General features: G+C 52.8%; 1 protein-coding gene across 3 annotated transcripts in view; it reads left to right on the forward strand.

Moving 5' to 3' along the window:
* The window catches only part of Wdtc1 (WD and tetratricopeptide repeats 1), a 57,309-nt gene extending 47,143 nt beyond the window's left edge, over positions 1-10,166 (forward strand). For 2 of the 3 annotated variants that reach the window (XM_050149933.1, XM_050149930.1), the window contains exons 10-16: positions 196-268; positions 805-913; positions 1,854-2,027; positions 4,926-5,161; positions 5,883-6,054; positions 7,120-7,312; positions 8,286-10,166. In XM_050149933.1, the coding sequence (XP_050005890.1) occupies positions 196-268; positions 805-913; positions 1,854-2,027; positions 4,926-5,161; positions 5,883-6,054; positions 7,120-7,312; positions 8,286-8,483 (1,155 nt within the window). In that variant the 3' untranslated portion in view covers positions 8,484-10,166. The remainder of the gene's footprint in view (positions 1-195; positions 269-804; positions 914-1,853; positions 2,028-4,925; positions 5,162-5,882; positions 6,055-7,119; positions 7,313-8,285) is intronic. The other variant, XM_050149943.1, reaches the window with a different exon arrangement.
* Positions 10,167-14,984: the final 4,818 nt, after the last annotated feature.

Genomic DNA, 14,984 nt, shown 5'->3' on the forward strand with positions numbered 1-14,984 from the left:
TGAGGACATCATCCAGCTACCCCGAGTCAAGGTTAGGAAGAGTTCCCTGCTTATGGTTCATTGCGGGGAGACCTTGCTAGCTCAGATTCCATGCTCAGTGTTCTCAGTGAGTTAAGGACCCGCGTCTTCAAGCTGCCAAGACCTGGCCAGTGCTTCAGCTACAGCTCACCTCATGGCCCCCTCTCTTCACTCCAGGTTTATTTGTTTGATCTGACTTACAAGCAACGACCATATACCTTCCTCTTGCCTAGAAAATGCCACCCAGTGGGTAAGTTCTGCCCATGGGGAACCTAAGCTGAGGTGGGTGGGATCTTGAGTACTGTCACCTGTGGAGAAGCCTGTGTCCATGTACTGGAAAAGGAGCAGACTCCACAGTGACCTTGTGAGGATGATCACAAGAGGTCGGAGAGGTCTTCCCAAGGCTTTGTACCCCACCCCCAAGGAAGATGGCTTGGCACTTAAGAATTTGAAATCGTTCGCCTAAAAAACAAGAAAAAAAAATTAAATAGGGTTACAGCTGATGAATACCACCCCACCCCCAACCCTCCATCCCTCCCCAGAGTCAGCAGTGGGAAATGTCAGATAGAAGCTATGTCCTCTTTAGCCAGCAGAGGGCGCGCGGGCTTTTCTTTATACCATTGCCTGCCTGTCCTGTCCTGTCCTGATTTGCTTTCTGGGGCTGGGTTTGACCTGGGAGAACAGTCTCACAATGGAGCCATCAGATCCTATGATGGAAGCCAGAGGGATGCAGAGGAAGGAAGCCTCCTCCTGAGTTGTACTGTTGCTTTCTTTTCATCCTGCCAGAAGTCCAGAATGGCAAGATGCCTACCAACGGTGTGTCCAATGGCGTATCTAATGGCCTACACCTTCACAGCAATGGCTTCCGGCTGCCAGAAAGCAAGGGGTGTATCAGGTGAGGCCAACTGACCTCTGTGGCAAATCCATGTCTTAGCTGCACCTTTTGGACAGGAGGGAAAAACATGTCCTGTAAACATCTCTTCTGGGGGCTGGAGAGATAGCTCAGCAGTCAGGAGCACTAGCTGCTCTTCCAGAAGACCAGGTTCCATTCCCAGAGCTACACAGCAGCTCACAATTGTCTATACCTCCATTTCCAGGAGATCCAATGCCCTCTTCTGGCCTGTTCAGGCAATACACACACATGGTACACATTGATAAAGGCTAAACACCCATAACACAAAATTAAATCTCAACAAAAATTTATAACACATATACCCCTGCCTTCCAGAACCCAGATGTGAATCCCAGATGTTGGAGATTGGGCCAGAGACGCTTCTTAGAGTGGCCAATGTTCCTGCTGCAGCTTCTTTCTGGAGGCTACCCCCCCCCCCCAGACTAGAGCTTGTCCTTCTGTACAGTGCTTGGGCCAGGGTCTGGAGGCATTGAGCCTTCCCCCACCCACATGGTCCTCCTGGTTATAGTATTTCCCATCCCAGAGCATATACCTGCCTCAACTCTTCCCGCCCCTCTCTTGGCCTCAGATGTTGGAATTTTCTAGTCCCTGAGAAAAACCGAACTCTCCATAGAGAGTCATGGGAAGAAGTAGGATGGTCTAGGGTTAATTCAGGTAATATCAGTGGCTGGCACCTAAGCCCAAGCATTTGGTTAGTGATTGCTGTATGCCTATTCAGGCATCATTACTCCTGCCTCCCTTATACTGGCTCACAGTATTTGGATTGTACACATTTTCTCTCCTGGTAATAGGTAGTAATCTCAAAGTGAGAACGCCCTTTTCTGGATAGCAGTGAGATCCTAGGGTCCACAGAACCATGCATGGACCTTGGATAGCGCTACTAACCTTTAACTGGTCTGGCTTGGCTCTCGTACCCTTGCAGCCCCCAGGTGGAGCTGCCCCCATACCTAGAACGCGTGAAGCAGCAAGCCAATGAAGCCTTCGCCTGCCAGCAGTGGACCCAGGCCATTCAGCTGTACAGCAAGGCTGTGCAAAAGGCCCCTCACAATGCCATGCTCTATGGGAACCGAGCTGCTGCCTACATGAAACGCAAGTGGTGAGTGGGCACCACAAAGGGACCTGGGTCAGAACAAGGACTGAGCAAGCAGACCATGGAACCAAATTGCTAAGGCAACCAGAGAAGGTGGCATCGGCAGCCAGCTGCCTCTTGGGGCTCCTTGAATGTAGGCCACTCCTTCCCATCTCTGAGGCTGAAGGTAGCCGGGTCCATATTTTAAGCACCAAGAGATTAGTGGTCGTGTTCACAGGAAATTCAGTGCTTTGTTACAGCGCGTGAATGAAGTGGGGCTTGAGACATTGTTGATACTGATTACTAGGGAATCTGGCCTTGAAAGAACAATGGAATCTAGGTAGATGCAACTGAGGAGCTTGGTGAACTCAGTTTGTATCCTCAAACACGATTCTGCAGCTAAATGGTTCTGCATTTGTTTTCTGTTCTTGTAGCCACTCACTGGACCAAGTATAGACTAGACCTAGAGATCGGAAGTCAAGTATAGATTGTGTTGGGTTACACTGGCTGGAGGTAAAGGGGTAGGACCGTAGCCTAAGAAGCCCCTCAGACCATCCTGCCTATAGTACCGTCAGACAAGCAGGCATGCAGACCCCATCCCCCAGCCAGGGCCAAGACTAGAGATGGATAGAGCTGGGCCCACAGCCATTTCTGCTCCGTCTGGCATCCGTCGGCTCTGCCCAGACAGACAGGCCAGCTGGTGTGCCATCGTCTGGCTGAAACTAGGCAGGCCTGGGGAAGCTTAAGAAACCCACCCAAGTCAGCAGGATGGGGGTGGGGAAGATGCCACACACACAGAAGTCAGCTTAAGCATCAGGAGTTCCCCCAGGCATCGAGTGGCACCCAAATTCAAAAGGACTCTTTGGGGATATCTGAGGTGTGGCGGCCCTCATCTCAACGTGACCGGGAGCTCTGCTTCAGGTCGGTATTTTTGCTGAGAATAGTTGGTGATTTCCTCATTCACAGCTTTTTTTCTGAGCTCCTACTATGTGCTAGGTACTGGGCAAACAGTTCTGTCACTCTGAGTCCCTGTGCCCTGGAGTGCCCAGCTGCTGGACAAGGATAAAGTCTGACATAGTTCAGCATGAAAGCTATGAAAGATGCAGGAGGCAGCAGGGCAGGTAAAGTGCTGTGGGCATCAAGAGGAGTGGAGTCGCCTCAGCTCAGGATCAGGGAAGCCTCAGAAAGATGTGGTGTCTGAATGGGCTCCAAGTGTGGGCAGCTTACACAAGGAGATGAGGGGGAGGAGAGGACTGTGGGGAAGGACATTGCAGGGAGATGAAATGGTGTGAACAAAGGCGTGGGGGCGGGGGACCGACTGAAGAGCCTGCTTCAGAACAGCAAATCCATTTGGCTGGAGGAGAGGGTTCTGGAAAGGACTGGCAGGGGATGAGTCTGTGAGGTAGCCTGGGGCTTGCCTGGAAAGGGCTTGGAATGCAGAGGGTGGCGTTTGGCCTTGATTCAGTGTGTGCTGGGCAGCTACTGGAGAGATTGAACAGGGATGTGCAGAGGTCTGTCTTTTCAGGGAGATGGATCTGCAGTGCATCTAGGATGGGTGAGCCCTGGGGCCAGCCTGCTCTTTTTTCCCCATCCCCACATGCCTGCCAGTGACCCTAAGAATGTCACATTCTGTCCTTCTGTCCCAGGCCAGTCTCCCCAGAGCTGCCATCTGCTCCTGGAAGCAGACCACCCTCTGGCTTCTGGCTGGTCTCTGCTCTGGCTCTTGCTAGGAGCTCAGAAGGGGCACCTTGCAGGCAGTAATTGGGTTTCCAAACAACGCCTGCTCCTTGCCTGCTCCTTCGTCACAGCCACTCATTCTGACGCAGCGCTCACCATCAAAGCAACTGTTTCCTGCCTGCCCCACATTGCTGGTCCCAGTGGCTGCTCCGAGGGCTGAGTGTTCCTTCTGGAGACCTGGCAGGAGCAGGATCAGGAGGCATCATCTAGGACAGGCTGACTGGAGCCACACAGGAATACTGTGAACTGTGCCCTTGGTGGAGGGCTCACCAGCTTCAGGGTAGGCCCAGCCCAGTCCAGCCCAGTGGCGGGGTGGGCAGGGGGAAGGCTTTCTTCCCCAGCACTGAAAAAAAGGGGAAAGTGGTCCTTGCTGCTGCTTGGCTCTACAGATGAGAGGCAAAGATGTGTTTCTGGCAACAGGGGAGGCATGCCTCCTTGTCCTGGCTCAACATAGGAAAATGAGGGCTTCTCCCTTTACCCCCTCCAATAAAAAGCGTCTCCCCTACCCTTTATCCATACTTTTCCATTGGAGAAATGAGTAGAGAGGATTTGGAACTCCTGGTGTGCACAGCCCCCTCCCCATCAGCTTCCAGAGAGCTGACTTTGCCAGACAGGCCCCATCCTCCAGCCCCAGGAGGTGGAGGCCACAGCTGCTGCAGATCAGTCAGCCAGGACAGAGGGGGGTCTGGCTGAGGGCTCGCTGCCTGCTGGTCAGACCCTGAGCCCCAGGCCTCGCACTTCTGGCTTCTCCAGACCACAGAACTGTCCTTGAGGGCCCCCTGCCTTGGACATAGCTTTGAAGGCCAGCAGGGGGATTTGAGGAGGTGGATGAAGGAAAAGAGAAGGAAGGCTTGGGGAGTCTGAGGTGGGCAAGATGCCAGGCCTTCTGCTGCAGAGCTGCGGGTGCCTGAGGTGAGCCGTGCACAGTTGCCCTCTGTGCCCAGCAGAGGGCAGCCCGACATTGCTTTTTACTGTCTTAAACCTCAGGGTTCCTGGCTTGCTCCTTAGCTTGTTCCATCTCCCAGGGAGGGAGAGCCGGGCTAAGCCAATGCTTCCAAGGTTTCTGTCTCCTCACCCTGAAGTGTGTTAGAGGTGAGCTAGAAGTAGCCAAAGAAAATGGAGACTGAGTGGGAACCTTGTCTCTGCGGTGTGGCCTCACCTCTAATCTATATTCTTCTACCTTCCCAGGGATGGCGACCACTATGATGCCCTCCGGGACTGCCTCAAGGCCATCTCCTTGAACCCTTGCCACCTGAAGGCACACTTCCGTCTGGCCCGGTGCCTCTTTGAACTGAAGTATGTGGCTGAGGCTCTGGAGTGCCTGGATGACTTCAAAGGGAAGTTCCCAGAGCAGGCCCACAGTAGTGCTTGTGACGCACTGGGTCGGGACATCACAGCTGCCCTCTTCTCCAAAAGCGATGGTGGTGAGTGCGGAGCAGAACATGCTGTGGATTACCTACTTGGCTACATGATGCGGGTAGGGCCTGGCTCTGCGATCAGATCCCCGTAGCCTAAGAGAGCCTGCTGACTCCTGAAACTCACTTTCCACACCTGAAGAGGGGGATGGATGGTCAGCACCTACCCTTGAAAGCCTCTGCTGAGGGTAGTGAGAGCACTCACGACACCAGGTACCGAAATCATCTGAGCCCAGTCAGGCCTTCCCACCTGTTCCCAGGCGGGACCTTGGCAGCTCACTAGGCTGAGAGAGACAGTGCCGTTTGTTGTCTTTGTTGCAGTCTGTGCAAGTGTGGCAGGCATGGTGTCAAGGACAGTGGAAATGCCTTCGTTCCCCACTCAGCTCTACTAGGTAGAACTGTGTGGCCACAGATATGGCGCAGCCCCCAGACCAGTGTCATCTGCAAAGGGCCCCAAAGCCTGCCTGGTTCCTCTGGCCAGAGTTGTAGGGAGAGCTGGGTCATGGTGATGTGGGCCACAAACACGGAAAATGGACTCACTGGAGGCAATAACTAGCATGGAGTTTGTCCTTTCGGTGAATGCTCTTCAAGTGGGAAGCGTGACAAATATACGTCCCTACGGCCTTCTCTCAGTTTCCAGAGTGAGGGTGCGGGCCGCTCAGAGCTAGAGAGGGAGCAATGAGGAACACGGGGGGGAAGCATCTCACCTCTCCTCGATTTCTGCCCCCAGAGGAGAAGAAGGCAGCTGGCGGTGGTCCAGTTCGCCTTCGGAGCACAAGTCGCAAGGACTCCATCTCGGAAGACGAAATGGTGCTACGGGAACGGAGCTACGACTATCAGTTCCGCTACTGTGGCCACTGCAACACCACCACAGACATCAAGGAGGCGAATTTCTTTGGCAGGTCTGAGGCCCTGAACAGGAGGAGGGTGCATATCACAATTGGCAGCAGGAGTTGGTGGGGTGGGGCCACACGGGAGGCGTAGACTTTGTGGCCACTCACTGCTTTGCTCTGCCTCTGTCCCCTTGGGTACCTCTGCTGGCCTCTGTTTCTTGGTCTATTCATGAAGCCAGCCAGGAGCCATAATGGACTAGTCTGAGTACAGCATCCAATGCTGTACCTGGAGCAGTCTCCTCCACCCTCCCCACTCTGCCTAGCGTCCCAGAGCTTGCCTGTTTGCTTTAGCTGGACACTTAGAGCTTTCTTTGCCACTGAAAGGGGAAGCCACTGAAAGGACTATGAGAGGCTGGGCACCTCAGACCATTGTGCTCAGGACCGTGCCCTAGGTCCTGAGGGGCAGAGCACCCATCCCAATCCCCATCCTTCCTTTGTTTATACCCTCTGGGTGGATAAGACACATGGACATAGATCAAGAGAGTCTCCACCAAGACCCCTCTAAATGTCAGCAGTAGGTGTGGGCCGTGTTGTGGATATACCGCATGATTTGGTAGTTTCAGATCACTGATGGAGGGCTTAGCTAGATGTGGATGTTCTTAGAGACTAAGATAGAGACAAGAGTTGATCCTACACCAAGGATGGAGTGATGTACCATGGGACACTGCAGCACCATCTTGGAGGGACCCAGAGAGTCACTGATGTTAGATTGTTTTCTTTGTTTTGTTTTTCAAGATGGATTTTTCTGTGTAGCCCTAGCTGTCCTGGAACTCTCTTTGTAGACCAGGCTGGCCTCAACACACAGAGATCTGCCTACCTCTGGTTCCTGAGTGCTGGGATTAAAGGCGTGTGCACCACCGCCTGACTGATGTTGGGTTTTAATACAGTACTGACTAGTACCTGCAGTGTCGAAGGAAGAACCCCATTTGCTTGGTAGGGTTCTGAGTCAAGAGTTCTGAATATCTGAATATGAGGACCTAAGTGGTCCCAGGCTTCATCCTTTTCCTCAAGCCTTTACTTGAGACTTTAGGGGAGTCTCCCACCTGACCTCCCTGCCCATTTGTCCCCTGCCAGCAATGCTCAGTACATAGTCAGTGGCTCTGACGATGGCTCCTTCTTCGTCTGGGAAAAGGAGACCACCAACCTAGTCCGAGTGCTCCAGGGGGATGAGTCCATTGTGAACTGCTTGCAGCCGCACCCCAGCTACTGCTTCCTGGCCACCAGTGGCATCGACCCTGTTGTGCGACTGTGGAACCCGCGGCCAGAGGTGAGGACACAAGCAGGGTAGCCAAAGCCAGACAAGAAACAGGGACTGTGTTTAGAGCCTCTTGGCTGAGCTTCAGGGCTGGGGAAGCGAATAAACCACACAGGCTAAAGCTGCTGGGGAGGTGGGAGCCCCGGGCCCAGGAAGCCCTCAATGCAGTGGGTATTTCTGGGGTGAGCTTGGCTTCTGTACTCTTGGAACTATCCTTGAGCTAGCCATGAAGGTGAAAGGAGCATCCACCAAGAGCAGGGGTGCAGGAAGGAAAACAGATCAGCCCCTCATGGGATGCCTAGGGCTCCCCACAGGCCTTTCCCTTCCTGTGCAACTGATGTATCTGCCCAAAAGCTGGTTTACGGGCTGACTCAAGTCCCAGCGAGGTCCACAGACCTTGGAGTCTGATAACCTTAAGTCTGAGCTCTACCCTTTTCGCTCACCCCCGGGGGTGATGCAACTCCAGAGGACGCTGTGAGGGCAGTCTTGCACACAGAACTCTTAGGCCAATGTGGCCTCCTCTGCTCTCAGTGCAGCTGGCAGACTGGAGTTCCCAAGATAGATCTGATCAGAACTGACTTGCTGTGACTTATAGAAGGGGGCCCCATAGGACCCTTCTGTGAGAGAGCAAAGATAAGGGGCTGTTGGGTAGGGGACTGCATCTGGTCTCCAACCCAACACATGTGCTCTCTCTCTCTCTCTCTCTCTCTACACACACACACACACACACACACACACACACACACACACACACACACACGGATGGGAGGCATCCCCCCCAACATGTGTTCCTCCTCCCATGTGTTTTACCTTCCGTTCCCCATAGATGCTCTAGTGTGATCTCTCAGATACTCTGAAGTGGGTATTTCCTCTTACATCCTAGTATGTGTTCTCCCCGGCCCCTGTGCATATGCCACAGGACATGCGCCTCCCTCGAATCCTGCTGGCCCTCCCTGAGCCCACTACAACTGCCTTTTTTTGACAGAGTGAAGATCTCACAGGCCGAGTTGTGGAGGATATGGAGGGTGCCTCTCAGGCCAACCAGCGGCGCATGAATGCCAACCCCTTGGAGGCAATGCTGCTGGACATGGGCTATCGGATCACAGGCCTGAGCAGTGGGGGTGCTGGGGCCTCTGATGACGAGGACAACTCCGAGGGCCAGGTGCAGTGCCGGCCCAGCTAGATGCTCCCAGCCCAGTCCCCAGCCCTGTGCAGGAGATCAGAGGGCTGGGTTCTGTTTTGGTTTGTCTTCCCACCCCCATTTTTCATTTCCCCTGTTTTGTTTGTTAGTTTGGCATTGTGGGTGGGGATTGCTGCAACTTGCTGGCTTTCAGACTCTTGGGCTGATTGTCTCTTGACTGTCCCCAGCCCTGAGCAGAAAGGCAGGAGGGGGAGCCTCTGCCCTCAACTCCTGCTTCTGTGTCTCTGGAAGACTCTTGGCCCTTCTCAACCCCTTCTGCCTCCAGTGGGGAGGCAAGAGCTGAAGTTGTCTTCAAGGACTGCCCTGCCCTTCAGTTGCAGCAGGGAGGGAGTGGAACTCCCCGCTGGCAAAGGCTTGCCTTGGCCTGTTGCCACTCCTGCTCCCTGCCTACAGGGCTAGCTCCCCTGTGGTCTTTCTGGAAGGTCCCTTCACAGCCCCCAGTGTCAGGGTGAAAGCACAGGAGGGATGGGAGCCCTGGCATGGCAAGGTCAGGCCACCTGCCCTGGTGGCAGGGGAGCTTCCTCATCCCCTCCTGGCCTGTCCCCCTAGGCTGTCTTGGGGGCTTTGCCTTTCCTATGATGTGGCGGGAGGTGGGACACCTCATCCCACCCACCTGCCCATGCAAGTACTTCTGCGCCATGGCCACTCTCCTGGGGCGCTTCTCGGCCTCACTGTGACCTTTCTGCCAGAGCTCCCAGCCAGGCCTTCTCTGCTGAGGTGGCGCTACCTAAGGACCCTTCCCGCCCTCTCCGCCCTCCTTCCCACCCGAGTGCTGAGCCGCCACAAAGACCAAAGAAGTGATGGCTTCTCTCTGTCCCTGCTGCTCTGGGGGAGGGGTGGGAAAGTCCCTAGCTCAGCCATCCCTCCTCAGCAGCCCCCAAGCTTTACACTGGACACAGCACCACCCCACCACCAGGCCTCCCTCCCCCTCCTGTCCCTACCCCGTGGCTCCTGTTCTCGAGGTGGGAGTTGGTTCATCCCTGCCTCCCCCCGGCCCTGTGAGCTTCTTCTGGGCTGCAGCCCTCCAGCTGCAGCCTCTGGGGAGAAGCAGCCTCCCTTCTCTCCCCTCCTCCCTCCCTCCCTCGCCCCTGTCTCTGCCAGGTGCCTCCTCTCAGTCAAGCTTCTGAGCGGCCTGGAGACAGGAGGGCCATGCTAAAAGCTTTTTCACAGTTTTAAGAAGACTGGGGGGGTGAGGCTAGTGGTGGGGGGTCTGGCACCATCTCATTGCTTTAATCTCAGCGACACAGGTGGCAGCTTCTCCCCCTTCCTGCCCACCCCAGGCCCTCTTCCCACCCCTCTCTTGTAGCTTGGTAATGAAGTGTGTTTATTGGTGAAGGAGCCTGCAGCTGCTGCTGCTCCTGCTGCGGGACTTGCTCCCCTGTCTCCTCCTCATGACCTTTCTCAAGCCAGGGAGGGGGAGAGGGAGTGTTGGGCTAGGCCATGGGGCACAAGAACTGGCCAGGGTCCCTTTGCTTTCCTATGTTCAAGCCACCTGCCATTTCCTCCCTCCACGCCTCCTGTCTCCCACCCACCTGCCTAGCCTGGGCCCTGCAGTGTGGAGACACATAAGCCTTACTGTCCTATGGGGGCAGGAGCCGAGCCTTTTTGTTGCTCTGCTCCCAGGAGAGTGAGGGTGACGCAATTGATTAAAACCATTTTGTTCTAGTTGTGACTAGTGGCATTTGTTGGGATACACGTGGGTCTTGAGTCCCCCCTCCATAGCTCTCTCACTGGAGCAGCCACACCTCTGCAGAAGGAAACCTGCCTTGTGAGGGTCATCACCGAACAGCAGCCACTCAGCCCAGCAGGCCAAGCCCAGAGCCCAGAGGGAGGGCTGTGGTTTGGCAGTAATCAGCTTTTCCTCTCTGACTTTCTCCCTGTGAAATGAGGGATTTCTCAGATTCTTTAAACTAGAACCAAATCAGAAATATGCATTCTGCCCTAGGATCCAAAAGGCACGTGTTTCTTGTGTGTGCACTCCAGGGAGCGAATGTTGCACACAGGGTTACCCTGCTACATGCTGTGTGTTCTGCGTGTGTCCTTTGCTCTAAATGGATTTGGCATCCACAGTTTTTTTCCTGTGTCCTAGATTTGGTGATTTCTTAAACCAGAGATTCCAGAATTTCTTAGCTCACAGCCTTATCACAACAGTAATTTTCCATGGAGCCCCCACCCCAAGAAAAACGGCTGAGATCAGTGTATTAAGTGTGTATGCCAAATCACTTAGAGTTTTCATTTCCTAGCAAATTAGCTATATTTTTATTTTATTTTATTTTTGGTTTTTTGAGACAGGGTTTCTCTGTGGTTTTGGAGCCTGTCCTGGAACTAGCTCTTCACCAGGCTGGTCTCGAACACAGAGATCCGCCTGCCTCTGCCTCCCAAGTGCTGGGATTAAAGGCGTGCACCACCACCACCCGGCGTGCCACCACCGCCCACTACACATAAATTTGGAGAAACTTTTGAGATAGGATCTCTGGCCCAGGCTGGTCCTCCTGCCTCCATCCCCTGAGCAGTGGGATCACAGGTGTGCGCCACCACACCCAGTTAATGTGCTGCGGATTGTTGCATACCAGGGATGGAAGGCAGGGCATCGGGCATGCTGGGCAGGCACTATCTAGCCAGTTACTGATGGGATCTGTGTGCGGCAGATTCTCAAACTTTTATCCAGAGCAAATGCCACCACTCTTAGCTCCAATCCCACGCTGATCTGTTTTTTATCACAGTGACTGCTAAAAACCCAGTTTTTTTTTTTTTTTTTTGAGACAGGGTCGATCTATTATGTATCCCCGACTGTCCTCGTAGACAGAGATCCTCCTGCCTCCATAGTGCCAGGATTAAAGGTGTGTGTTACTGCACCCAGCTAAAGCCCAACTTCTTGGAAGGATGTAGTACACCACAGTCTCGTAAGGGAGCAGGCCAAGCCAGTGCACTACAGTTTCATAAGGGTGTAGACCAAGGCGGTGTGCCGCAGTCTCATAAGGGAGCAGACCAAGGCAAGTGCACTGCAGTCTGAAGGAAACCGCAGATTACCTCCAGCTGGTCATTTGCTCCATGGCAAACCAACATCTACTGGCCATGGAGCAAATGTTGGTAGCTCTCAAATTTAAAATACTCCTGTTTGCTGTCAACACCCTGCCAGGACACCATAAGGTCCCTTGATACAGTTCAGGAGCTCCTAGTGCCACAGGAACGGTTCCGCAGTAAAACTTGAGAATCGCCGGGCGATGGTGGCGCACGCCTTTAATCCCAGCACTCGGGAGACAGAGGCAGGCGGATCTCTGTGAGTTCAAGACCAGCCTGGTCTACAGAGCTAGTTCCAGGACAGGCTCCAAAGCCACAGAGAAACCCTGTCTCGAAAAACCAAAAAAAAAAAAAAAAAACTTGAGAATCTTCTCTTAGTAGCTATGGGAAGAACCAAGCTGGGCTAGCTGGCTGTTCAGGTCAGGGCACAGACTAGACAGAGGCCCTCTGTTCCTAAATTAAGTCTCCAGAAGCCTCCAGATAATTTCCAAACCATTTGTGAGAGGCATGTCCTCCCGGGGCAAGGAAGTCATGCACTGTGTGTTTCTCTGTGGACCCAGGTTGAAGATGGGGGGCGGGGGGGGGGTGGCTAACTGGAGGAGACCATGTCCTCAGTGAGAGACTATAGACAAGGAGGAGCCATTAGAATTTACCAAGATAGTGGGAGTTGAGTGGCATTTGAGCCTGCAGACTGGACTCTACCCAGCACACATGAGCCGTCTGTAACTCCAGGAGACTGACGTGATGGGCGCTGCACGTGTGATGCACAGACATGTGCAAGCAAACACCTGTGCACACAAAATAGAAATGAGTAATCAAAAAGTGAGGCACTTTGTGGTACTTTTTGAGACAAGATCTCCCTGTGTAGCCCTTGCTATCCTGGAACTCACAATATAAGCCAGGCTGGCCTTGAACACAGATTCACCTGCTGCTTCTGCCTCCTGAAAGCTAGGATTAAAAACCACCAAGCTCAGCCAGGTGGTGGTGGTGCACGCCTTTAATCCCAACACTTGGGAGGCAGAGGCAGGTGGATCTCTGTGAGTTTGAGGCCAGCCTGGTCTACAGAGTTAGTTCCAGGACAGGCTCCAAAACTACAGAGAAACCCTGTCTTGAAAAACAAACCACCAAGCTCAGCAAGGAAGAAATTTTAAATATTGTACCAGGAGCTTCCTTTTATCTGGCAATGGTACTCCTCCCCCTAGAGTAGTTTTAGCTTACAGAAAGTTGAGGGGCAGGGAGATGACCTAGTTGGTAAAATCCATGCCACACAAGCATAGAGACCCAAATGTGTCCTAATTCTAGGGTGGCAGAGACAGGAAGATCCCAAGAGTTCGTTAGCCAGATGGTCAAGTTGAAATGGTAAGCTTCAGGTTAAATACAAAGAGCGTCACACAACAGAGCAATGGACCAACCTCTGGTCTACACGCATGCATGTGTGTGTACCACACACACAAGAGCAAACTGAACATTGAGCTCCGTGCATCTCCCCCTGGCTGGTTCCCTCCTACTGATCCTTGCTCTAGTCTATGCCAGTCTAGTCTAGTCCGTTGCTCTGACGAAATACCTGAGGAAAACAGAGCAGGGAATCTTTAGTTGATGGTTTCCATAGGCTTTGGGTGATGGACAGAAGGCTGATCCCATTGCCTTTCAGACTGGCAGAGCAAAAACATGGTGAGGTAAGGGGCAGAGGGAAGGTGCCCACCCCGTAGTAACCAGTATCAGTGCCGCCTAGCTGGGGATTTCTTTTCCACACCATAGCACTGTGGACAAACAGGGATCGACTGAGTTTCGATTGTTGCACTGTACAGAGCATCCTTCAGATACACACGCACCATACGCTGTCACACAGGGCAGTTTCGCTACTCCCCAAGTACACTGTTCACCTCTCCACCCTGCAGCAAGATATTTTTGTTTGTTTTTGAGACAAGGTTTCTCTGTGTATACTTGACTTCCTGGAACTCCTTCTGTAGCCCAGGCCGGCCTTAAACTCAGAGTTCTACCTGCCTGTTGTGTTGCGATTAAAGGTATGTGCCACCACTGCCTGGCTGATTTTATTTATATATATATACACTTTAGGAATGGGACTGCAGAGTTGACTTAGTTCTGTTCATGATTGTCCAAACTGGAATGGGCCAACACATGCTTCAAAAGGTCAGAGGATAAACTAGCTCCTGGGAGGAAAGGGGGGGAGCACCGTTTTTTAATACGCATACAATTAAATATTTAAAAAAATGCCAGGCAGGGTGGCCTGAGCTCAGAGTTCATGGCCAACATGAACAGTACTTATTTTCCTTCAGAAAAAAAAAATTGCGCTGGAGAGATGGCTCATCAGTTAAGAGCCCTGGCTGCTCTTCCAGAAGATGGGCCAGGTTCAACTCCCAGCACCTACAGGACAGCTCACAACAGTCTGTAACTCCAGTCCCACAGGATCTTATGTTCTCGTCTGGCCTTAGGAGTTTCCAGGCTCATGTGGTGGTACATAGACTCAGACAAAACACCAATACATATTGTCTTAAGACTTTTTTATTGCTGTGAAGAGACACCATGTCTATGGCAACTCTTACAAAGAAAACATTTAATTGAGGTAAGAGCTTACAGTTTCAGAGGTTCGGTCCATTACCATCATGATGGGGAGCATGGTATCGTGCAGGCAGACATGGTGCTGGAGCTGAAAGCCCTACATCCTGACAGGCAGGCAACAGGAAGTCAACTGACTCACTGGGTGGTATCCTGACCATAGGAAACCTCAAAGCCCGCCCCCACAGGGACACACTTCCTCCAACAGGGCCATACCCACTTTAAAAAGACATGCCTCCTAATAGTGCCACTACCTATGAGCTTATGGGGACCAAATACGTTCAAACTACCACCCATATAAAAGAGTTTAATGTGCATAGAATAAATGCAATGTGAAATCAGTCAGTAAAGGCAAAATGTTTTGTGATACAACTATGTGACTCTGGAAAAGGCAACAGTATAAAGGCAGGAAAAGCTCAGCCATGTTCCATTTTTAAAGCGTTCTGCTCCCGTGACTCATCCAAAGCACCTGCTGGCCTCGCTGATCGCGAGCCTGGAGCTCAGCTAGACCCACGTGGTGAACATGCACAGCAAAGCAGACGTGACACATGGAGGTGACTGTGTTTATGGTGGGCAGTTGCAGCCCCAGAGGCCTGCGAGGGCCTCCCTCCTTGTAGACCCTGCCTAAGAGACAAGTTAGCTAGTTGATGAGTCTCAGGCCTGGCCATAATCTGGACCGCCTAGGATCTTTTTTTTTTTTTTTTATTAAAGATTTCTGTCTCTTCCCCACCCCACCGCCGCCTCTCCTTTCCCTCCCCCTCCCCTCGCCTAGGATCTTTTAAACATTGTCCCTGTTCCCTGCCCATAGTGATTTGTCTAGAGCCCAGGCAGCCATGCATTACTTGGAACTGTTCCAGGTTCACTCTGATGAAGCCAGAGGTGAGA

This window comes from Alexandromys fortis, unplaced genomic scaffold, assembly GCF_014885135.2.
Source record: "Alexandromys fortis isolate MF-2015 unplaced genomic scaffold, M_Fortis_MF-2015_v1.1 scaffold_26, whole genome shotgun sequence".
Taxonomy (NCBI): Eukaryota; Metazoa; Chordata; class Mammalia; order Rodentia; family Cricetidae; genus Alexandromys; species Alexandromys fortis.